The 23,315-nt window shown below is 37.8% G+C and overlaps 14 protein-coding genes across 14 annotated transcripts; 5 read left to right on the forward strand and 9 right to left on the reverse strand.

The window, feature by feature from the left end:
- Positions 1-344: 344 nt before the first annotated feature.
- BUD23 (18S rRNA (guanine1575-N7)-methyltransferase) lies at positions 345-1,166 on the reverse strand (the record flags this gene model as incomplete). The annotated part of the gene is made up of 1 exon (XM_449239.1): positions 345-1,166. The coding sequence occupies one exon, from the start codon at positions 1,164-1,166 to the stop codon at positions 345-347; it is 822 nt and encodes a 273-aa protein (XP_449239.1).
- Positions 1,167-1,575: 409 nt separating this feature from the next.
- Positions 1,576-2,559, reverse strand: FSF1 (Fsf1p; the record flags this gene model as incomplete). The annotated part of the gene is made up of 1 exon (XM_449240.1): positions 1,576-2,559. One exon carries the CDS (start codon positions 2,557-2,559, stop codon positions 1,576-1,578), a length of 984 nt encoding a protein of 327 aa, XP_449240.1.
- Positions 2,560-3,458: 899 nt separating this feature from the next.
- Positions 3,459-4,832, forward strand: YTM1 (Ytm1p; the record flags this gene model as incomplete). The annotated part of the gene is made up of 1 exon (XM_449241.1): positions 3,459-4,832. The coding sequence occupies one exon, from the start codon at positions 3,459-3,461 to the stop codon at positions 4,830-4,832; it is 1,374 nt and encodes a 457-aa protein (XP_449241.1).
- A 332-nt stretch (positions 4,833-5,164) lies between these two features.
- Positions 5,165-7,120, reverse strand: TPO4 (Tpo4p; the record flags this gene model as incomplete). The annotated part of the gene is made up of 1 exon (XM_449242.1): positions 5,165-7,120. The coding sequence occupies one exon, from the start codon at positions 7,118-7,120 to the stop codon at positions 5,165-5,167; it is 1,956 nt and encodes a 651-aa protein (XP_449242.1).
- Positions 7,121-8,405: 1,285 nt separating this feature from the next.
- Positions 8,406-9,689, forward strand: MOD5 (tRNA dimethylallyltransferase; the record flags this gene model as incomplete). Its single annotated transcript, XM_449243.1, has 1 exon — positions 8,406-9,689. One exon carries the CDS (start codon positions 8,406-8,408, stop codon positions 9,687-9,689), a length of 1,284 nt encoding a protein of 427 aa, XP_449243.1.
- A 38-nt stretch (positions 9,690-9,727) lies between these two features.
- RIM20 (Rim20p) lies at positions 9,728-11,803 on the reverse strand (the record flags this gene model as incomplete). The annotated part of the gene is made up of 1 exon (XM_449244.1): positions 9,728-11,803. One exon carries the CDS (start codon positions 11,801-11,803, stop codon positions 9,728-9,730), a length of 2,076 nt encoding a protein of 691 aa, XP_449244.1.
- A 492-nt stretch (positions 11,804-12,295) lies between these two features.
- Positions 12,296-12,760, forward strand: CAF20 (Caf20p; the record flags this gene model as incomplete). Its single annotated transcript, XM_449245.1, has 1 exon — positions 12,296-12,760. The coding sequence occupies one exon, from the start codon at positions 12,296-12,298 to the stop codon at positions 12,758-12,760; it is 465 nt and encodes a 154-aa protein (XP_449245.1).
- Positions 12,761-14,302: 1,542 nt separating this feature from the next.
- HEM4 (uroporphyrinogen-III synthase HEM4) lies at positions 14,303-15,139 on the forward strand (the record flags this gene model as incomplete). Its single annotated transcript, XM_449246.1, has 1 exon — positions 14,303-15,139. One exon carries the CDS (start codon positions 14,303-14,305, stop codon positions 15,137-15,139), a length of 837 nt encoding a protein of 278 aa, XP_449246.1.
- Positions 15,140-15,377: 238 nt separating this feature from the next.
- Positions 15,378-16,304, reverse strand: RFM1 (Rfm1p; the record flags this gene model as incomplete). The annotated part of the gene is made up of 1 exon (XM_449247.1): positions 15,378-16,304. One exon carries the CDS (start codon positions 16,302-16,304, stop codon positions 15,378-15,380), a length of 927 nt encoding a protein of 308 aa, XP_449247.1.
- Positions 16,305-16,961: 657 nt separating this feature from the next.
- On the reverse strand, positions 16,962-17,804 carry FSH3 (putative serine hydrolase; the record flags this gene model as incomplete). Its single annotated transcript, XM_449248.1, has 1 exon — positions 16,962-17,804. The coding sequence occupies one exon, from the start codon at positions 17,802-17,804 to the stop codon at positions 16,962-16,964; it is 843 nt and encodes a 280-aa protein (XP_449248.1).
- A 350-nt stretch (positions 17,805-18,154) lies between these two features.
- Positions 18,155-18,991, reverse strand: PLP2 (Plp2p; the record flags this gene model as incomplete). The annotated part of the gene is made up of 1 exon (XM_449249.1): positions 18,155-18,991. One exon carries the CDS (start codon positions 18,989-18,991, stop codon positions 18,155-18,157), a length of 837 nt encoding a protein of 278 aa, XP_449249.1.
- A 423-nt stretch (positions 18,992-19,414) lies between these two features.
- On the forward strand, positions 19,415-20,116 carry GVI51_L11033 (phosphoglycerate mutase; the record flags this gene model as incomplete). The annotated part of the gene is made up of 1 exon (XM_449250.1): positions 19,415-20,116. The coding sequence occupies one exon, from the start codon at positions 19,415-19,417 to the stop codon at positions 20,114-20,116; it is 702 nt and encodes a 233-aa protein (XP_449250.1).
- Positions 20,117-20,533: 417 nt separating this feature from the next.
- On the reverse strand, positions 20,534-22,261 carry CMP2 (calcineurin catalytic subunit A; the record flags this gene model as incomplete). Its single annotated transcript, XM_449251.1, has 1 exon — positions 20,534-22,261. The coding sequence occupies one exon, from the start codon at positions 22,259-22,261 to the stop codon at positions 20,534-20,536; it is 1,728 nt and encodes a 575-aa protein (XP_449251.1).
- A 671-nt stretch (positions 22,262-22,932) lies between these two features.
- On the reverse strand, positions 22,933-23,223 carry SML1 (ribonucleotide reductase inhibiting protein SML1; the record flags this gene model as incomplete). The annotated part of the gene is made up of 1 exon (XM_449252.1): positions 22,933-23,223. The coding sequence occupies one exon, from the start codon at positions 23,221-23,223 to the stop codon at positions 22,933-22,935; it is 291 nt and encodes a 96-aa protein (XP_449252.1).
- Between the last annotated feature and the right edge of the window lie 92 nt (positions 23,224-23,315).

Consider the following 23,315-nt stretch of genomic DNA (forward strand, 5'->3'; position numbering starts at 1 on the left):
CACACATCACAAACTACGAACTAACATACAATATATATTGGATAGTACCATTCCATACTAATGTATACCATTTGAAGGTTATATCTATAAATTCCAAAAGGTGAATAGACGAATAGTAAGCTAACAAACAATATTATATTAGGATGTATTTTGAATTGAAAAATAGAGGGGTGCTGAGCTGTCCAACTAATAAACTAATATACAATGCGGATTTCAAAAAACAACAACTATCGCTTAATGATAATATACTGAAAAGAGGGCGATTCGATAAAGTTGCAAGAACTTCCAGAGTCACATGCTGTAATGAACGAATAGTAAAATAAAAATACCTTTGAGGATCTCTTTCAAAACTTCGTTCTTCTCTTTCTACCGGTAAACTTGGAGTCATGAGCAACCTGTCTACCACGCCTTCTCATAAGTTCCTTCTTTCTCATAATGAAATTCTTCTTCGATTCACCTAGTAATGTCTTCGACTGTTTATGTCTTGGTTCTTTTGAGTCTACATCAGTAGCATCCATGGTAACACCTTCCAGGTTAACTTGCTTTTCTTCGTTACTTGGAGAACCAGAACTCAACACAAGATAGTACTTCTTATTCTTCTTCGATTCTGGATCGTCAATTACTAAACCACCGCTGAAACCAGCGACCTTAGCAGCCTGCAATATCTGATCAACTTGGTCATCGTTCTTTGGATAGAATTGTGCAACAAACTTACCACCTTTCTTCAATGCTGCAAATAAACCGTTGAAAAATCTCATTAATCTTCTCTTCGGGTCATTGTATGAAGTGTCAGCATTACATAGCCATTGGATCGCACTGATACTTATAGCTGCATCAAATGTACCAGGTCTGAATGGTATACCTTGACCCATATCCTGCAACATCAGGTCTCCTTCCAGCTCTCTAGTTAAACCGGTAGCCAACATGCTTGGAGATATATCTAGACCGCACCACACATGCCCTTCCTCAGTTAAAATTTCACCACTTAAACCAGAACCACAACCGATATCTAATATGAAAGAGTTAGGCTCAATATTTAAAAGCTCCAAAGAACGTAAGGTCATTTTAGCCTGAATATGCTGCACTCTGGTAGATGCAGTATATTTCTTTGATTCCGAATCATTATAAAAGATCTCCGGTGGTGCAAGCTCTTCGGGACGAGACATCTTTTGTGCTGTTCTTGCTTACTTTTGATTTACCGAGTACTTTATGGATAAAGAACGCTTCAAAACATAGATCAACTTCAAGCTCATCGCATAAATCTTTTCAACATTTTATGTCTTCTTGTCTGAATTTTTTCAAAATTTTCTTCTTTAGAAGCGATGCCCTCAGATCATAAAAACGAATTTAACTACACTTAAGGTACAATAATGTAATAAGTAGGATGAAAGTACAAGACATTTAGCCATTCCGATGATCTATCTTCATTACTGCTAGAAAACTTGATGCCACGATTGCTTCATCTGATAATACCAGAAAATGACCAATTCGACCGAATATTTCCATCTTTGCAAGTAAAATTGAGCTCTCTAATTTTCAAAATAAATATTCTATAAATTACAAGTATTTAATCCATTATATACCTCTGTTAAAGTAAACAGTTTCAATTTCTTTTCCGTTCTTATCCTTTTTACCATGCAGATCATCTTCCAGGCTTTTTAGTTGGATCGCTTGCTTTTGTGGGAAGATAGCAAGGGCAAATGGCAGTGCAGAGAACATGGTAGTGGCTATCAGACCCAAGTTAACCATTGTTTGAAAACCCATTGACTTATTCTTTAGGAAACCCCGTTGTAATCTCACCAAGATCAATGGTGGAATGACCATAGTTGGCGTAGCATTAATGACCCTACTTAGAGCTGTTTCACCGACAGCAAAAAAGGCCGCTTTCTTTGATTTACCTACTTCCTCACCATGCTCATCAAATACAGAGATACCCTTTTGAATCTCATTACCTCTCATCAAGAATACATTAACTATACCAGCTGACACAACGGCAGCAAATGGAACTAATCTCCCAAGAATCAATCTAGTGTGTGGTTGGATGTTTTTCAGCTTGGGCACAAGGTTATTTAGACCCAGGGCAACACCACAGGAAGCAGTAACAGCGGCTGCATAATTTGTCACCAATTGGGTGGTGGACATTGGGTGTGATTTGTTGGCGTTTGCAGAATTCACTGCGACATTTAGGGACTGATTAGCCCATTGCCAAAACACAGTCCCGGCCGTACCCAACCCTGGTGTCAACATACCAACTGTGACTACTAAATTGGAAAGCACACAAGAGGACATTCTAAATGGTAATAGAACAGTTTCACCGGTGTCAGGATGCACAGTTGAATCCAACTGTTTCTTCGCACGCCAGAATTCAGGCGTAGTGTGCTTTAGCTCACCGTGACGGTACTTAGAGATGATGTCCTTGGCCCTGTTAAGATCGCTACTGGTGGTCAACAACATAGTAGGGTCTGATATCTCAGCACAATGACGCACACGACCCCAGTACGTATTCAAATCAAACCGAGACTCCGGTAGCGGTATAGGTCCTGTAATTGACGATGCCATAGTTGTATATTCGGGTTACCTAATTTTGCTTTGGTTTATTATTTACTGATACGAACAAGCCAATTACAAAGTTGTATCATCTACTTGCTTATCAAGAACCCTCTCTCCATTATATAGTTATTTAGGTAGAGACATTTCGAGAAATGAGTCAAGAATTTTTCTTTTTCCAGCTCTAATAAAGGACCGGCATCGGTGCCCTTCCCACTTGAACAAAGCAATCACCAAAGAAAAAAGTTTTCATCACATGAAATTTTTTTCCCATCTTATCATCCAGTGCAAGAGGAAGTATAAATAGTGGGTATGTTGGTGATTTCTTCTGTACTCTTGGTTTCCATTATTTCTTTCAGTTACTTGTCTTTTTCTTTGTTTGCTGTTTTTAAGAGGACCGATACGAAATATTTAAATGCCTTCTATTCACTGTGCCATCTTTTTCAAGTAGTTAGATGATCAGAGGGGAAAAGAAGCGCTAGATCAAATTTTTCGAATGAGCGTCCTCATACTGTTCATGGTAATTCGTTTGCTTAGAGACACATCTATTCATAATTTGGCCATGATCGGTAACTGCGCGATTTGAACATTAAATTTCTATATACTTTTATATTAAAAAAATTTGGGAATGGACAGTACTATCTTGCGCCGTTGACATATAATAGGCCACTGTATCCACGCTATCTTGTTATAAAATACCTTTTCATAGCTCATTAGTGCGATGAGCTTGTTTCAAATTTTTCAGTCCTGAAAAAAAGGCCACTTGAAAAAAAAAAAAAAAATTTCAGCTCATCGCATCGCAAAAATTTTCATAATAGTGTACTTCATAGCGGAAAGTGCTTCCTTGTATTTAAGTGTTTAGTATTGATCCTTTCTTCTGATAAAGCTCCAAAATAACAACAAGCACAACAATGTCTACTGATACAAGCCAAGTTAAAGTAAAGTTTTTCACCCGTGAGAAGGATGAGAGCTTACATGTGGATGATGTCCCCATGTATGCTCCCATCTCATTGAAGAGATATGGTCTATCTGAAATTGTCAACCATTTATTGGAGAGTGAGACCCCTATTCCATTTGATTTCTTGATTGACGGTGAGCTGTTGCGTACATCTCTTCAAGAGTACTTGACCAAGAAAGGTTTGTCAAGTGAAACTACACTTACAGTCGAGTATACTAGGGCCGTTCTACCGCCATCTTTCCTAGCAAACTTTAACAACGACGATTGGGTCAGTGCTCTGGATGTCAGCGACGATTTCAGACATATCTACAGTGGGTCTTATGACGGTGTGGTGCGTACTTGGAATATGTCAGGAAAAGTCGAGAAACAATACAGCGGACATACTGGTGCCGTTAAAGCTGTCAAGTACATTTCCAATACAAGAATTGTATCCGCTGGTAATGATCGTTCTTTGAGATTATGGAAAACTAAGAATGATGATGGTAGTGTGAGTAATAATACTGGTGATGAGAATGACGAAGAGAATATCGAAGATGGTAAGACTCTAGCTATCTTGGAAGGCCACAAAGCTCCCGTTGTCTCTCTAGATGTGGCCTCCAACTCTAGAATATTATCTGCATCTTATGATAATACTGTGGCTCTATGGTCCACTATATATAAGGAGATGACAGCCATTGATCATCTTGAAGAAATCCAGAACCCAAACAACAAAATATCAACCGCTGCAAAGAAAAGAAGAAAGCTGACTTTGAAGGACGGTACGATCAGAAGACGTGCTCCATTGTCCTTGCTTGAATCCCACACAGGCCCTGTTGAACAAGTCATCTTTGACCATGGCGACAACACTGTCGGTTATTCTGTTTCACAGGATCACACAATAAAAACTTGGGATTTAGTGACAGCCAGATGTATCGATACCAAGACCACTTCTTATCCACTACTATCTATAGCACAAATGCCAACTCTAAACTTACTAGCATGTGGCTCAAGTGTAAGACATATTACTTTGCATGATCCTCGTGTATCATCTTCCGCTAAGATCACTCAAAAGCAACTCGTAGGACATAAGAACTTTGTTGTTGGTCTGGATACCTGCTCTGAAAACGAATACTTGTTATGCTCTGCTTCTCATGATGGTACAGTCAAAGTATGGGATGTCAGATCGACCTCTCCAATGTATACTATAACAAGACAAGATCCAACAGTAGAAAAAGGTGTAAACGATAAAGTTTTTGCTGTTAAGTGGGCTAAAAGCATAGGTATCATCAGCGGTGGTCAAGACAAGAAAATTCAAATAAATAAAGGTGATAATATCTTCAAGAACTAATAATACATATAATTCTTAACATTGCATATCATATAAACTCTGTAAACAATACTCTAACATTTTCTAGAAGACAAAAGTGTCTCTGTTTCCATGCAATTCAGACAATTTATATATGAGCAGCCATTTTTAAACCATGCAAAAGTAGTTTAGGCATCATTTTATATCAAGATGAATTAAAATCTAATGAAATTATTAATTTCTGTGCAAATTATTAGTTCTATAATGAATGTTATATAAACGAAATATGTATATAAGAATAAAAATATTAAACCAAAACCCAAGAGCAAAAGTATTCAATTTTTTAAAAATTTAAAGCAAATCGAAAAAAAGGACTATACCATTCTAGAGGAGTTTTCTGAAGACTCATCGAATGCACTACCACTGTCTGCCATATTATACATTTCATCAGTTGGCTTTTGATGACTGGCTGTTTGTGATAAATTATTGGTTGCAACCTTACGAACATTGTGATTACCACTGGTATTCGAAATTGTGTGCTCCAACGTATTAGAATTTTGGTGGGAGTATGCAGTCTCTATGGTTCTTAATGTGGTAATTCTTGTCAAATCCAAATCATGATCATCATTATCTTCAATTTCCTCATCAGGGTGTTCTGCTTTAATTTTTTCTGCTTGTTCTCTAGCCATAGCACTGTAACCAAATTGTGAAATGTCTCTCAATTTAGGTCCCCATCTTTCAAAGATCCATGGAATTGGGATCATTACAACACAGATCAGAGCGAACAATGTGCTGGCCCATTTGATCTTCATATTAGTGTACATTTGGATGGTAAATAATGGGAAAACACTACTGGTAATGTATCTTAGCAAATTATTAGCTGCCAAAGTAGAGGCAACGACCAATGGTGGGTAGCAGGTTGAGAAATACATCAAAACACTGAAAAAGATCAAAATCAAACCAAAACCAAAAGGAACACCAGCGGCAATTGGAGCCATCCAGTGAACATCTGGTCTAGAAGTCCACGCCTGCCAGAACAGAGCGATTGGAAGAGCAACTGAACCAATTTTACAGGCCAACAGAAACTTTTCAGGGTGAATTGGTTTTAATTGGCCTGTCTCTGGGTCTCTATGTCCTCTAAATGGTGTTGTTCTCAAAGAAGTAGGATTTTCAATTGGAGGTGTACCCTTTGGCGCCTTTGGGAACAAAAACTTTCTATCAATCAAAATATATGTAAAGGCACCCATCCATAAACCTAGACCAATACCAATAAAAGGCAGACCGGAAACACCTAATTTCATGTGGTAAACACCACGGTAAATAACTGGATAGGCTTCAAAGAAAGCAAACAAAACTGCAAAGATGAAAGCCACATAAATGGAAAAGACCAGAACGATAGGCTCAACCATTAGCATTTTAATTGGACGCATGATAGTGATAGTGAAAGTCAATTTCAGAAACTCTTTCTTCTCTGCATTCGTGAACGCCTTTAGCTTTATGTTTCTCTTCTGAGCACGTTTTCTTAGAATCAAACCTTTGTGAGTCTCTGGCATGATTGCGATTAGTGGCAAGATCAAACCACTAGCCCACAGTTGAATCCATTGGGTGTAACGCCAACTTCTTTCCTCTACAGCGAAACCCGCGATGATGGGACTGATGACAGGACCCAAAAATGGTGCCAACGAGAAGAAAGTCATTGCGACAGAGACCTCATCGACATCGAATACATCTAGGATAGTACCAGAACCGACGGATAAGCATGGAGAGGCGAAAAACCCAGCGAAGAAACGCAGTGGTAGAATGGTTCTCATGTGACCTCCGGAAAGACCAACACCCATAGTGAAAAGCATTGAAATTGGTAAACTGAACAGGTAGATAGGCTTACGACCGAACACTTCACTCAAGGGAGCGCCGATAACATTAGCTAGACCCAACAGGTAGAAGGTCAAACCGGCTAGGGCCAAAGTCTGATTCACATGGTATTTCGCCACTAGTTCGGGAACACCGGACACATATAGAGAAGAGTTCATTGTAACCGCCAGACACAAAAAAGCAGCTACCATGGTAGCGTACCATTTCTTCCATGAGGGCCAGTTATGAGGATTATCCAAATCGCCAGGACCATCCCAGTCCAAAGTCTTGGGATCCACCCCTACGTCTTCGTCTTCTTCGAGTTCTTCGTGTTCCGCACTGGCTTTTTTGCACTCTTCTGAATCATTGGGCGAAGGGTCGCGCACATCAACGTTATTCAAAGACATCTTATCAGAAATGTCGTTACTGGAATTGAGCGTACTGCTATTAGTATCACCAACTTGATTTGTACCGGCCATGTGGTGTATGTATTCGTTATTCGCTTTGTAACGCTTATACTATATTTCACCAGTTCCATTGTAGAGCATCGAATACCAAAGTATACTTTCCTTATATATGAAAATTATCCAGGAAGAATGCCATGGGGCTTATGATCGGCGATAATAATTCATCCCGCTGCTTCTAAAATTTCTTTCGAGAGAGCTCCCGCTTGGCCAGAGAGCTTGATTCATTCTAATAAAAGCAATTTTAAAGAAAAAAAGTGATTGTCGCTTTTCGTTGCACCATTGACAGACGCGGGGCAGTCAACAGCCCCTACAAATGCATAGTATAAGGTTCCCTTGTACAGTTTTTTCAGAAAGGACATCCTGCTTATCAGAGAAAGCTGTGCATCTTGTCCTCGATTCTTCTCTTACAAGATCGTGAACCCTTTATTTCCTTCCGGCAGCACCCCCATTCCGCACAGAGACAGCTGCACAGATACACTTTGCTTTCATCTCTTCCCCCCCCACATGCTATTGATCAGAAGGACGTGGAAAATACCGCGGAGTCACGTCCTTAGAACTCTCCGTGCACTCAAATGCAAAGGGAAAGGCACAAAACGATAATTGCCGGAGCTACCGCTGCTCTCTCTTCCGAGACGGGTATCTCGAAAGTAATTGACACACCCGGCAAGAGGTTGCTCGGTCAGCAACCCACTATCCCCGTTCTACGGTGTTGTCTCAGTATTCTCATTTCTTTTTCTCTTTCACGATGCAAAATTAAGGGGGGGGCAGACTTATGTAAGACAAAACTGCGTAGGAATTAGTGTTTACAACTGTTTACAAGTACTGAAACGGATCCGTGTTTGCAAAATGCTATTCCCTCAACACTTTTTGTGCTTTACAGCCCACCTCTGGCACCCAATGGTATCAGAGCAGTGGTGAGGGTAAGAAACCCCCGTAGAGTGCTGGGTACCCACCATAACTTCCCCTTGCTCAATGCTTTTGCTGCAACACAGAACGTCGGGGTTTATATCGAGTGGACCGATCTTTAATTGAGAACTGAGCTGATGGCAGTTGCCAGAAACGAAAAAGACAGAATGGGCATGTGATATTACTGTAGAGTGTGATATTCAATTGTTTTAATTTTTTGACATGACGTCATTTTCTGATTTTGACAAAATAATATGAGCCCATCGCCCATCGCCCATCGCCCATTGCCCAGCATTAAACTTCTGGTGTTAGGAATTTATTTCAGTACTTCTGCGATGAGCTTTGGAACTTGTGAGCAACTGCTTGAATTCCATTACATAACACCTCAATCATGAGTGCGATGAAGAAAGTTATAGTGGTTGCCGGTACTACGGGTGTCGGGAAGTCGCAGCTGTCTATACAATTGGCGCAACGGTACAATGGTGAGGTGATCAATTCTGACTCGATGCAAGTGTATAGGGATATCCCTATCATCACCAACAAGCACCCTGTGGAGGAACGGTTTGGGGTGCCCCACCACGTTATGAACCATGTAGGATGGGAGGAAGAGTACTATTTACATAGGTTCGAGTCCGAGTGTCTCTCGGCGATTGCAGACATACACAGCAGAGACAAAACACCGATAATCGTCGGCGGTACCCACTACTATCTGCAAGTGCTGTTTAACAAACATATCGATACGGCCACCATGGATTCTGTACCTGAGACCATTGAACTCAGTGAACAACAGCGATCACTATTGGAGTCGGGCGATAGTGACAGGATATACGAGACTTTAACCAGTGTGGATCCACAGATAGCCAAGAAATTTCATCCCAACGATACTAGGAGAGTACGAAGGATGCTAGAGATTTTTTACCAGACTAAGAAGAAACCGAGCGACTTATTCAGCAAACAGGAAGTCTCCCCGAAATTTGACACTTTGTTCTATTGGATATATAGCAACCCTACAGAACTGGACGAAAGACTGGACTCTCGTGTGGATGCCATGTTAAAATCAGGTGGTATGGATGAGATAAACGAGCTGTATAGATATTATAAAGAACATAACCTGAACCCCGAACAGTGTGAAAATGGTGTATGGCAGGTGATAGGCTTCAAAGAGTTCTTGCCATGGTTGTGCGATCCAAAGACAGCAACACTAGAAAATTGTGTAGAGAGAATGAAAATACGAACACGACAATACGCTAAGAGGCAAGTGAAGTGGATAAGGAAAATGCTCATCCCGGACATCAACGGAGATATATACTTACTAAACGCCACAAACCTTCTCAACTGGGACCAGACAGTTTCTAAGAGAGCTTTTGCGATTGGCGACCAGTTCATGAAAAACGAAAACATAACTGCCGCTCACGCACCTGAAGAATTGCGACACTTAATATCTAAAGAACAAACCGTTGAAAGAAAGTTGGACAATTGGGATCACTTCACGTGTGATGTATGCAAAGATAATAAGGACCAACCTCTACTCTGCATAGGTGAGAAAAATTGGAATATTCACTTGAATAGCCGGAGACATAGATCGAACCTGAAAAGGAAACATAAAAAATCAGGATTCGAAAAATGGCAGATGGCAAAAAAAGCTAATCTCGAAAACAAAGAAAATGAAGTGTAAGTAGATATTCTTTATTATTTAATATACTAATTACTGCATTATGCCGCTGTGGATATCTCATTTAGCAATCTTTCCCTATCATTGCGTCTGGCTTCTAAAAACCCTACGATCACCTGGACAAGTTCATTAACTTTTTCGATCAATTGTTGATAATATGCTGTTCCCTTCTTCAACTGGGTTTTGACATCATCAAGAGAAGCCAAAGATTGCCGAACATCTTGTATATATTGCGTTCTGGGATCACTACTGCGATCCTCGTTATTGAAATTGGTACGAGACTTATACTCCTCGATCTCTTTTATTAGGCCATAGTTCTCATTTTTACAGTCCTCGATATATTTCATATCAACTGCAAATACTTTCATGTGCTTTGAATATATGTTGTCAAATATTTCTTCTCTTTCACTGATTGTGCCAGGAATGTCATCAGTCTCCTTATAGTACATTATCAATTTGGAGATAATTCTGTTTTCATATGATTTCTTCTCTATCTCTGAAATGAACCTTTCTCTTCTCTTTTTTAGCGCTTCAATCTTGTTCAAAAAGGGATCGTTATATTGTGCAGTCAGATGCGCTTTCGAAGTACGGCTTGTTACCAAACTTTTATCAATTGAAGCAAACAACTCCTGAGTCTCAAGATTGATATTCCTGCCAATTTCCAAATATTGTCTCAATTTTTCCACCTTCTCATAGAATTCCTTAGTGACATCTCGTGCGTCCACAATAGTCCAAACATCACCATATTGCTGTTTATCTTCTTCATAGGTTTTTATTTCCAGATCCAAATAGCTAGTGATATTTGCTAGTTGTGTTTCGATATTGATTGCATTCGATTCCAAATCGCCAAAAGATTGTCCAATGACATCAAGTTCTTTCCTTGTTACAAATGATTTCGTTTTGTTATGCGCATTGACAATATGCTGTGGGTCTATCTCAAAAAATGACGCCAGTTCCTCATCTAATTGAATATTTAACAAATTAATAGGCTCGACAAAATGCTGTAAGACATAAATATCTTGCTTCTCATTGTACGATGTGCCGTAATCCATAATTTCAATTGGCAACAAATTGCGAAATAAAATTTGGTCCAACATTGATGGAGCAATTTCAGTCAAATCTGGTAAGACAATCAAGTCCTTCATGCTGTCTAATTTGTAGAGTTTCACAAAATCACTAAATTGTAAATGACTAGGTACATGTTTCAAATAAATGAAATCATTGTCTTTCTCCAGCTGTCTAAGCATTTCAAGACATTTATTCTTGAAGACTACAGTAGATTCCAGTTTCGAGTTTGTTAAAGCTGCCACTGCTATTGACAAGCATCTAATAACTACTCCAACATTGTCTGCAATACTCTCAATGCTTTGAGCAAGTCTATATACACACACAGCCTTGAAATAAAGCATTTTTGATTCAACAAAAACCAGTATCAGTTTAATATATTCAGTTGATTGACCAACTAGTTGAAAACTGTTCAATGACTCTTGAAAATACTCAAAGCATTTATAAGCGAGCTTTGATGTAAGCAAATCCTTTTTAGCTGCCAAGGACTTAAACCACACAGTCTCCTGTGCCAGTCCCATACACATGGATTTTAGAGCTTTTAACATCGTCTCACTAATTATAGCCTTTTCTGAATTTCTCTCTTTAGTACGCTGGCTCAAAATTTCAAAACAACCAGCACTTCTTTTCAAATAGTCACAGACAAGAGGTAGATTATTTTTGTAATCATCTATATGCTTGGCTGATTGATAATATGCTATTCCCAGGTTGAAGAGAATGTTTCGCCTTTCACCCAACAGGTTCTCATCCCTAAATACATTTCCTTCAAAAATAGTGTAGTTTGTGTATGACCACGAAAACGCCAGCGCCTCGGGATCAATTTTCTTCAACAAACACTCCAAATACCCATAATATTTGGTCAATAGTTTTGAATCCCCAAACTTCAGATTCACTAATGCCTGTCTTGTATTTACTATTTCGCCGATATCTTTTTTGAAACTTTCATGAGTTTGGTACAAAGAACCAGTCTCAATACAAAATCGAAGTCTATCTTCCAAATCTGCAGAGCAATCCTTCGTCAACAAGAAGGGTATATCGATAAGTTCTGTCATATCCCACCAAAATCCATTTATCTGTATTGTGTCCCCTTTTAATAAACGCTCAAAGAGATGGCCTCTCTCCTGTAAAATCCTTGAAAAAAAAAGTAGTAACAGTAGAATAGATAATCCAATTGATAACTGAGACGGATACGAACTTATTGAATAACCTCAAGATGCTCGTCTCTACCCTTTCAACTATTTACACACCAGGCTCATCGCATATAAATATTGTGAACTTCATAATCCACGAAGTTTCGAATTTTTCACTTTTTTCTGGAGATTTTCAAAAATATTGCGATGAGGAAAAGCAGAATTGAAAAAAAAAATTTGATGGAAATAATAGCAATTCCAGGACCAAAGATTGGTGTTTTCTTTGGCAGGTTTTGGGCGGATATTTTAGTTTGACGTATACTTGTACGTGACTTTTTTTTGTTATAGAAGAATATCTACTTTTGAAGGTTTGGAGAAGAGTCAATAATACAATAATAATATACCTAATTTAAGATGATCAAGTACAGCATTGACGAGTTGATCCAATTGAAGCCATCTGAGACATTGAAGGTCTCTTTTGATCATGTTGAGTTTCGTAACATCATCGAGAAGGTTGTTGAACTACAAAAACTGAAGGAAGAAGAGTTTCACAGCCACCATGGTAACAGAAGGAGATCTTCCCATCATCACATGAAGCCAAAGATTAAGCACAACAAGCCTAAGGTCAAGACCGACGCCGATGGTTGGTCTACTTTGGAACCTGCTACTGCTGGCCACGAGGAAGAGAGCAGTTCTAGCGCTACACCAGCTGCTGCTGCCACTACTAAGACCGGTGCCCCACAAGAGACCATTAGAGTCAAGCCAAACAACAAGAATATATCCAGTAGCAGACCAGCAGACAACAGTGATATCATAGCGGATAAACAGACACACGGATTCAATGCATTTGCTGCTTTGGAAGATGAAGAAGACGAGTAGACAGATAAATTTTACAACTACCAAGCGGAGTTTCTATCTCTCTTTTAATTAGATTTCATAAAGTACGTTGTTTCAATTATATAAATCTCTCATTTCGAAATAAATGTTTTTCTACTAGTAGAAGCACAAAACTACGCCAGATTCCTCATATGCTATGCGTTAATATGTAGGAAGAATTATGACCAAAAGTATCATCTCAATGATCAACAGCTGGAGATACATCTTCCCTGAGTTTGATTTACTTCACACCTATGATCTTTTTGGAATAGAAACGAATAGTCCTGGCAAGCACACCGGCTCCCTCAAGAGAGGGAAACCTGAACAAGCAGTGTCCGTCTCCAAGAAAATAGACGAAAGCAGCAAAATCTCATTCAGGTACTCCCATATTTTTGACACTGATTGAAAAGAACCAGCGAAAGGAATTGCCATAACAACAACTCCGGGGAGTATTAGAACGAAACTTCGCATTGGAACTTTTAGAAATTGTAAGAAAGGAAATTGTAATTAAACATAGTTGCAAAAATAGAGCAAGACCATTTTATACTAAAGATGTAAAATTTCAAAGGACTTCTACTCTGACAGAAAAAAAAACTTCAGTAGATAATGACATGCATTAGTGGTTTAGGTTTCCCTTATGATGAGCACATATCATCGCTACCAATGCAAGAGAGATTTGTTTTTGAGCCATTTGCTGTAGCAAACTAAAAAAAGTTTTGTTTTAAGAACATCTACCTGCTTTAATCAAAATTCGCATTTAGTCAATTTGATATAGGATTTATACATTTGTAGATTGCATGTGCTGGTTAGCTCAAGAAACATGAAATACCTTTTGCGTATAGATTGTATACAAAAAAAGATCACATGAATCATAACATACGCCGTAATAAAAATTTTTCAGCTTTCTTCAATCTGCTTGATTCCTGAAAAATTATATATATAAGTAGAGATGGGATGGAATAATTGAACTGTTTCGTAGTATTCGTTTGTTTCCTATTCCAATTCTTGTTTCATTTCTAAAGAAAACCATTACATATTATTTAAATTTACCCTTTCGGAATACCATGCTGATGCATTCTAAATTTTGACCCCAAATGCAATTTTTAACAGCTCAAATGGCCGGAAGTAGATCAATTATCATTCCCAATTTCTAATCCAGCATTTCATAACAAAGGTAATCTATGGTGTCTTCGGATGCTGTAGTTTTACTGCATTTATTTGCTTGGTTCGCTTTCTTTGGGACATTTATTTTATTTATCTAAACCAGTAGTTTTTATTGCACTTAACATAGGCATTTATTTAGTGGACTTGGCAATTGGTAACTTCTGAAATTATTCTATTCTAACCTTGCGCAAATGTAGCTACACCGATGTATAGTATGCAAAATATCACCACAGTTTTCTTTTTGGTGATGAGTCTTGACAGCCGTGATAAGATGAGATGACGTTTTGATTAGAAATAGCACATTGTATAAACAAGTAACTAGCCATCTAAAAGGATAACTAGATTATTAGAGGTACAGTTGGATAAGACCCATAGGTTCAGATGATTTTTACAAAACCGATGGGTCATGATTCCAGGCTTCATAGGGTTCTGCTGCTAAAGAACATGGTAGATGGTGGGAATGACCCATACACTAAAAAGATACAAGAGCATCAAGACAGCTTCGAAGAACCGATCTTCTTACCACTGATAACTCATACCAATGTCCCTCAGAACATAATATCGAGATTTGCAGATAGAGCAGATAACTTACAGGATGACTATGATTTTCTAATCATCACATCTCAAAGGTCAATAGAATGTTTAAATCTCCCGGAATTGAAGCATATTAGAAACAAACTTATTGATAAACCAACTTATACCGTGGGACCAGCAACTTCCAATTTCTTATCTAGTCTTGGTTTCACGGACATTAGAGGTGGTATACACGCCGGAAACGGCATGAAACTAGCTTCGATAATTGATAATGATTACCCAGCTGGTGGTAAAGCTTTATTTTTAGTTGGTGAAATACGGAAGGACATTATTCCCAAGTACCTGAGACCTCGGAACTTCACAGTTGATGAAATCATAATGTATAAGACTGCAGAACTGTCGGATTCCATTGTTTGGTTCAAGTCTTACCTAGACAAATGTGATTGGATAGTGGTATTCTCACCTCAAGGAATGTCGGACATCCTTCAGTATATGAAGCAATATAGTAAAGGTGCCAGACCATTTAAAATTGCATGTATTGGGCCTACGACTTGCGAATTCTTGAATTCAAATGGCATTGAACCTGATCTGGTCAGTCCCAAACCGGATGCTAACTCCTTAATAGCTGCTATAAAGGAATACGAAGTAATTAGTCGTTTATCACATAGCAATGGCGATTATTGATGGGTACTTGCGCTAAGAGTAAAGTTCCTCTTTATTTAATTTGAAAGAATTCATATTTTAAAAACTATTTATTCATACTGCTTGCTTTAAAATATACTTAATAGAGACAGTTCATTCTAATTTATTATTGGTCAGCTATCTACAAAAATGACAAGTACTACGAATGTATAATTCTATATATATCTAAATATAAGTAGTTTCTGAATAAAGCATTCCTACTATTTAATGCGAGGTAATGTTACTTCTCTTCGGGCCATTCACGTTTCCGGACTCCTGCAACACCGCCTTCAAAACGGCTCAAGATATGCCGTATACTCTTGTTAGCCATTACTTCATTTATTTTAACAGAGTCAAAAGCAGGTTTAGTTCTCATTTGCTTTTCTGGTTGATATCTTAGTCTTGGTGGTAGAACCCAGTCTGATCTTCTCTTTGGCTCAATAACTTTTTCCACTAACGTTTCGAATAAATCTTTTATATGTTCCTTGCTATTTGAATCATCACATATATCAGATTTTTCTTCCTCAAAGTCGTTGGTATCCCCAGTCTCATCCTTTTTTAAATCTTCCTCACTGCCTTGCTTCTGATGTTTTCGTATTTGTTTCTGCTTTTCTAGTTGCTGTTGCTGTTGTAGACTTAGCCTTGAAGATCTTCTAACATTACCCTTTACAGGAGCTGGTATAATACTTGATTTTGAGATATTTCCATTGAAAAAGTTGCTATCAGCAGATCCACTTTCTGAAATATTAGTGTTGGGGTCAATATTTGATCCTGACTTTTTCTTGTTCCTATTATTATCATTCCCATAGTCGCTATCATAGTCATCCTCTTCTTCACTGGATGATCCATTATTATCTGATGCAGATCTTGCTTTCGAGCTTGATCTAGATGGATTGCTAATTTCTTCATCTTCCTTAGACGAGCCTTTGCTTTTCCTTTTCCTCTTTACCCGTTGATAATATACAGTATGGCCACCACTTCGCAGACGTTCAATATCTACTTTACCACTTTCTGATATTCCTTTCTTGAAAGTATTTATCAAGAAATAATCCTGATAAGATTCAAATTCAATAGGTTTTAGATCATCCAAAAGTTCCTGTAAAGTTTCGTGTATGTCTTGTTTGCGAAATTCCAATGGAGCCTCAACATAATTGTTACCTGTAATCATCGCAATTCAATGAAATATATTTAGATATATTGCTTTCTTAGTTTGTCCAACACAAATATTCAAATGAATACGTTAATGTAGAAGTTTCTTTGTTATAGTCTTCTTGCAAAGAAAGATTCTTTAAATGTTTATGGTATTGATCAAAGCTTATCAATTATTCCCGGGTTTTGAGAAATTTATAATAGTTTAATTTGTGATGACGACTATACCCTGTGTTATGTTTAGATATGAATAATTGGCTAAAAGATTAGAAAGCTTAGAAGTGAGACGTCTGCTTAAATCTGTGGTCAAAGACAAAGCCAATTCGTTTTTTTATTACCTGTCTGAGTAGAGAGAATTTAGTCACAATTCAAAATACTAACAATAATAACCGCGTATTATTTAGCAAAGTTTCAGTTTTTTTCAACTGGTAGCAATATTAAGCACTATTCCTTCCAGAAATTGATATGCTGGCTAATACGCCTCGTGATAACAAGTATATTCCCATTGATAAAACTTTCATGTTCTATTTACTATGAGCGCTCATTGAATTTCTTACTTTTCTGACAAAAATCAAGTATGCGAGTAGAATACGTGCATGTGATAGTAATCGTTCGTGGCTACTAGTATAAGTGAGTGATAGTGTCTATAAGTACATAAATTCGTATACATGTCATATTATAGTTTGCCCATGGAGTCAATCATGTCTAGTAGGTCGTCATCCATTTGTAGTTGAGTGCTACTACTCTTAGCACTGCTCTTGATACTGTTCATGTCGATATCCATGTCCTCATCATTTGATGGATTTGTAGTGACTGATTGAATCCAGCCGCAAACCTGGTTTAAAAAGGGCTTCTGGTTGGGGATAAAATGGCCGCCATGGTGTTTCAGAAGAGCTCTATATTGAGGGAGGATGGCATCATATAGACTCATTACTCTGGTTTCTGAGACTACTGTATCCAATTCGCCTTGAATCACCAATGTTGGAACACTTATTGGGTGGGTCTTGAAGTGTTGTGCATACTGTTCAGGTTCTAGTCTAAATGCGCTGAATGCCACAAAGAATTTAAGGTCAGGCTGTTGCTCTTTGCTCAAGTTTAGCAGATTGTTCAGGTCTGACACAAGGTAAGCACCCATACCACCACCTTGGCTAAAACCAATGACACCGTCATAGGGTCCATTCTCAACGATATATTGTCTCAGAAAATCAAGTGTATTTTGTGGAATCTCATAGGAGTAGAAGTCACCACCTGCTTTCCTTTGCCACCAACCATACAGTTGATTCTCTGAACCATCCTTTCCTACCCCCAAGTCAGTATTGAATTGTTTTGCAACGGAAGCTTCCACTTCCTTTTGAGAGCTAGAGCTCATCAAAGAGCTTTTATCCACTAGTATAGGCGCACATGGATAATCAAGCTCATACCCCATCTTCTTTAAAGCTTTACGCAAGCCACCAGTTTTGGCAGAGAATATTCGATCGCTCTGGACAAAGCCATGTAGCATAAGTATCTTCTTCGACATTTCCTTAGTCAATTAGTTAGAAAAAGTTACTAACACTTATTAAGTAACTAGTATCCTGGTTGTTATTGTTATCTATCTCCTTCCAGCACCTTTATATATAGGCAGCTACTACTTTCCTCGATGGATGATGATTTTATCACTTATTGGCCGACAATGTGACATAGGGGACACACAGAGCCATGTGACCCCTAATAGTATCATGCCCCAGTATACAATGTAACAAACAAAGACCATTAGGTTATTAATTTATGCTAATTAAACATGTATCACAAAATATGTGCTTATTCTATATAAAAGTATACCATACTTTGTCCTTGAAGCAGAACAGTTTGCAATAATTAGAGATATGCCTAATCAAAGAAGTCATCATCCTCGTCATCAGCATACGTATTTGAGGCATAACCGGTTCGTATACTCTTCTTGTCTGCAAAATGTAATGATTTCTTGTCCTCATAGCCTTCATCATATAAAACTAACCTTTTATCTTCCGGTGACACAGCACCACAGTCAACAATTAGTTTCTCGAAATCTTTTATTGTAGTATTATTCCCTCCGAGTTCTAATAACGTTACTATGTTCTTGATAACGTCACCGTTGTGATAAACAATCAGTGTCGGACAATTGTTTTCGGGATAATTCTCAATGGCTCTATTCGCAGGTATTTCTACAAATTTTACCTCAGGAAACTTTTTGGCAGATGCTTGGAACAAATGATCAAGGATTCTACTTTGTATTTTTGTGTGTAAAGATAGGTGTACAAATACGTACACTGCCTTCGAGTTATCTTTATCTCCTTCTCTTTTGTGCTCCTCATCATCAGCTAGCTCGTGTGTCAAACCTTTACTTGCTAATGTAACCTCTTTGTTGTACTCCGGTTTATTGATATGATAGACATCACCAAACTTGGAACGCTCCCGCAATTTTGCCATCTCTGCCATACGTTTCTTTTTATATATCTCCAAAAACTCCTCATCTTCTTCATCTTCCAGATCTTCCAGATCCGAGAGGTCCTTGCCTTCCAATCTGTTGGCATGTTGCTTCGCAATTGCCTCGTCTAAAGCTTCTTCTATCTGCTGAGTTGGAGAAGGGGGCCTCTCAGGTATAATACCTTTGCTCCTTAAAATATCATTCCATTCTGTGTCCTCACTCTCATCCACTTGGACTTGAAACATAGGCTCGTTCTGCATCTTCACAGTCTATTTTTTTTTCTTCAATGTGTAATATCTTCTTAATAACAATCGATTGTTGTCTGGTTTATCACTAGTTGATTTGATTATGCAAATATCAAATCATTATGAAATAGTTTGTGAATTCACAATTGTCAGAGATTATAGTTTTTGCCTTCGTAGCATTTATGTGCTTGTGAAATTTCAGATCATACAATGCTTTCTTTTTCAAGAAAAAATGTCAAATTTCCAATTTTGTTGAAAAATTTCGCAAAAGCTAAGCAATAATTCACAAATCAATGATTAATTGTGAATTGTAAGTGTCATCATATATTGGCAGTTGTATTTTAATAATATAGATAAAATACCTCTTTGGAATAGGGAGGAATACTACACATATAACTCATAATAAAAAAAAAAAAAGTATACTCTGGTTAACAAGAGATGACTCGTGATATACCTTATTACAGTGAGAACGATGACTTAAATGTTGTTCGTATCTTCATTATCAGACATGGACAAACAGATCACAACGTGAAGAAGATATTACAAGGTCATAGAGATACTTCTTTGAACGTTACTGGGGTTGATCAAGGTCATAAACTAGGGAAGTATCTGAAAAACGACAGAAATATCAAGTTTGAGCGTGTGGTAAGTAGCGATCTTATAAGATGTCGTCAAACCACAGAAGCCTTCTTATCTGAGATGGATTGTGATTTGAGCGAAAAGGATGTGTTCTTTCTAGGTGGCCTCAGGGAGAGGTTTATGGGCCCTATTGAAGGTATGCACATTACCGAGGCAGAGAAATATGCAGACAAGCATGGTAAACCGTCATTCAGAGATTTTGGTGAAGATGCTGATTTATTTATGAACAGATTAACTGGCACAATTCAAGGCTGTGTCGAAACTGCTTCAGATGATGGGATCAGAAATATGGCGATGGTCAGTCACGGTGGTTCCATTAGAGCGATCATTAGATGGCTCGAATACGATGCCCAGAACGCTCAAAAGATTATTGTCTACAACACATCTGTAACAATTGTTGACTACATTAAAGACAAGAAACAATATATTGTGAGACGTGTAGGTAACACTCAACATTTGGGTGATGGGGAATTTATTGTCAGTGATTTGCGTCTACGCTAATCTTTATTCTTTCATGATTGTTGGTTTTTCATTGATAGTTCAGACTTTTCTGTTCTTTTCCTGTCAACAGTTGATAAATGGTTTTGGCTTCATATAGACGGGTCTTCTTTCTTTTTTATTTTATTTCATCATGTTTATTCGATTTTTATAGACCTTTATTTTATTAGTTTCACACATGAAAATACATTTGGGTTATTAATTACAGAAAGACTTAATATTTATATTTGAAATGGACGGTTGTTTCAGTTATATTTTGAAATTAGTTGAAGGGATAAAAAAAAAAAAAAAGAAGGCATTTATTAAAGGCTGTCAATTAAATCCGCAGATATTGATCGTGCTAAATATAAAATAATAGATTAAATACGATATCAATATTATTATTTTGCTCTTGAGATGAAAAATAATTCGTGAGTAGGACTAGCGATGATCGCTTTGAGCTTGTCTTAATATGCTGTGATAGTACTCTTGTTTTTTCTTCTTCACTTCATCTAGCGATGGAGGTAGTTTTTCATTGATCAGATCTTGCTTCCTGGCCCTTTCGAAAGTCGACAAAGTTTCGTTTAGACCTTGGGACCCGTGTGCTAGGGCACCTCTTGGAAGAATACCAGAATTCATACTTTTCAGATATTGAACTTTATCACTTTCTTCTCGAAGAACAGAGTACATCCGAGAGACCTTAGCAATTGCTAGAATTTTATTCCTTAAAGTTTTTCTTCTATGTTCGTCGTCCAATATAGATGATGTATGTTGGTGTCCTTCGCTAGTTGCACTAGCAATAGCGTCAGCGCTGACAGTTGCCGAGGCCTGTGGGGAGGTTGTGGATGTTGTAGCGGAATGTGTGGAATCAATTTTTCCAACTTCTCCTGCGATATAAGGTGTGTCTTCTTCCAATTCGTCTTCAGTGCAGATGTTTAATATAGCAACCAGCATTTCAGTAACTTTTTCACCAACAAAAGGTAGCGACCAGGTGAAAACATCCATAAAATCAGGCAGCCAATATGGATGAGGTGACATATTGAATTGACGAATATTCATAACGTTATTCTCATACTTTAGTATTGCAGCCTTATTGTTGTAGGTATCTAAATAATTAGGAGCAGAGAACAACGTTAGTAAACTTGGAAATCCTAGAGTTTTCGTATTCTTATACATTCTGTAGCCTGCATCCTGAGCTTCGTGGGCTCTTATTATTGACAGTAAGCCAGACCTTTGTAGAAACTCACAAGATGCCTGGTAAGTGAATGCGAAGGAACAACCCCTAACTTGATTTATGACAAATTTACCCTGCGTTAAATCATCTGCAACCTCGTCGTACTTCTCAATAGGATCAGCCCAAACTAAATCACACATCAGTCCTCTAGAAGGTATTTCTCTGAATCTATTGATCTTGTTGACATCCTCTGGAGTTTTTAGGTCTGGCGATATACCACCATGTACACAGAAATACTGTTCATTCATCAACGCAGCTAATGGTAAAGCATTAAAGGACTCACAACATGCCTCGTAAATTTTTAGCGAGTACTTGTGTAGACATTCGTTTTTGAAAGTGAAATATGAGGTTAAATGCATACATTCATGATTACCTCTCAGCATCCAAAAGTGTGCATTGTAATTCAATTTTAATGCGTATAGATATATCAAACATTCAAATGAGAATGACCCTCTGTCCACATAGTCACCCAAAAATAGGTAAGGTGTAGTCTCAGGATCTCCACCAATCTCAAATAGTTTCAGCAAGTCAAAGTATTGACCATGGATATCACCACAAACTGTAACAGGAGCAGGAACAGTAAGCAAATTTGGTTCTTTCTTCATGCATTCTGTAGCCATGGACAAAATTTTTAAAGCTTGGTCCTCTGTAATTCTACCTTCCCCTTTAAAATGGTCTCTCAAGAACTGGTGGTTGGGAAGTCCTGTTTTTCTATCAAAGACTTCCTCATCAGAAGGTATATGTCCGTTTATGGGAGTTACACTCTTCATAACCCTTTCCTTAGTATTCACCTGTGTACCATCTTCCATGGTATATACCGTCAAATCAGGAACAGCGCTCTGTGCCGTATCACCTTCATGTTTCTTGCTCTCTATCACTTTCAAAGCAGCATTAATCTTCTCCGTATTCAGCTCTGCGTCTGTCTTGTCCGGCATCTTTTATTTATAAGCACTAGAAAATATTGTCGGTGCCAACAAGAATATATATTCAAACCTCTTATTCGATCAGTAAGATCAGTCAGACAAATACCAAAGCTTGGTAAGTATATGTATTTTTTATTGTATTTGCTATCTTTTTGGGATGTAATCTTAAATCACTTATATATTGGGTAAGGGATATCCTCTGTGGAAATCCAGCTATGAAGGACTTAGTAACGAGGCTTTCATCATTATTTTCTCAAAAAAAAGTCTCTCATGTTGTGACTTTATCAGCCTTGATGATCTAGAGTTGAAGTGATGAGGTTTACCCGAATAAAATGACAGGATCCATCTCATCGCATCAATGCATCGTAATTCCGATATAATTCTCCCGAATGTAAACATAAGAATTCTAATAGTCATTCTGTAAGGGAAAAAATATACAGCCGACATAATGTTATTGATTAGAAAATAATAGTAATGCTAAATAATACAAAGCGTTAAAAATAAATATGAGTTTTTAAAAAAATAAAGGAAAATCACACAATAAAAGAGTAGAGATGACCAAAAGCATTTTCTAGTAACGATGAATCAATATAATAATATTGATAAGATGGTTTTCTGAAAACCAGTTTTTTCATTTAATATAGAAAAAAAAAAGTAAAAATATAATGCACAGATAGGAGAATTTAGAAATCCATTTCTTCCAGCTTACCAGAAGCGAACATGGTCGTTAGTTCAGCAGCACCGTTCTTGTTTCTCGAGATGTTTTGATCAATCATCTGTAGTCTTTCATCCAAATCCTTCTCCCACATCTCCAAAGAGGATGTAGAAGAAACCGAACGCTCATTCACAAGCATTGGGGCCTGGGCCATAGGTGGCAATGGAACCCTTTGGAACTGTTGTGGAGGCAATTGGTAACCTTGAGAGACTCTCTCTCTAATCCTTTGGCTAACGCCGTTCATATCTTGATGTTGCATAATGTGTAAATTTTCTTTTTTAAAGTATAGTGTTTTGTAGTTTAGTGTACTCCGTCTAAGAATATTCTTAGCGAAACGACTTTCGCCAGGCG

The sequence above is a fragment of the Nakaseomyces glabratus genome, chromosome L, assembly GCF_010111755.1.
Source record: "Nakaseomyces glabratus chromosome L, complete sequence".
NCBI lineage: Eukaryota > Fungi > Ascomycota > Saccharomycetes > Saccharomycetales > Saccharomycetaceae > Nakaseomyces > Nakaseomyces glabratus.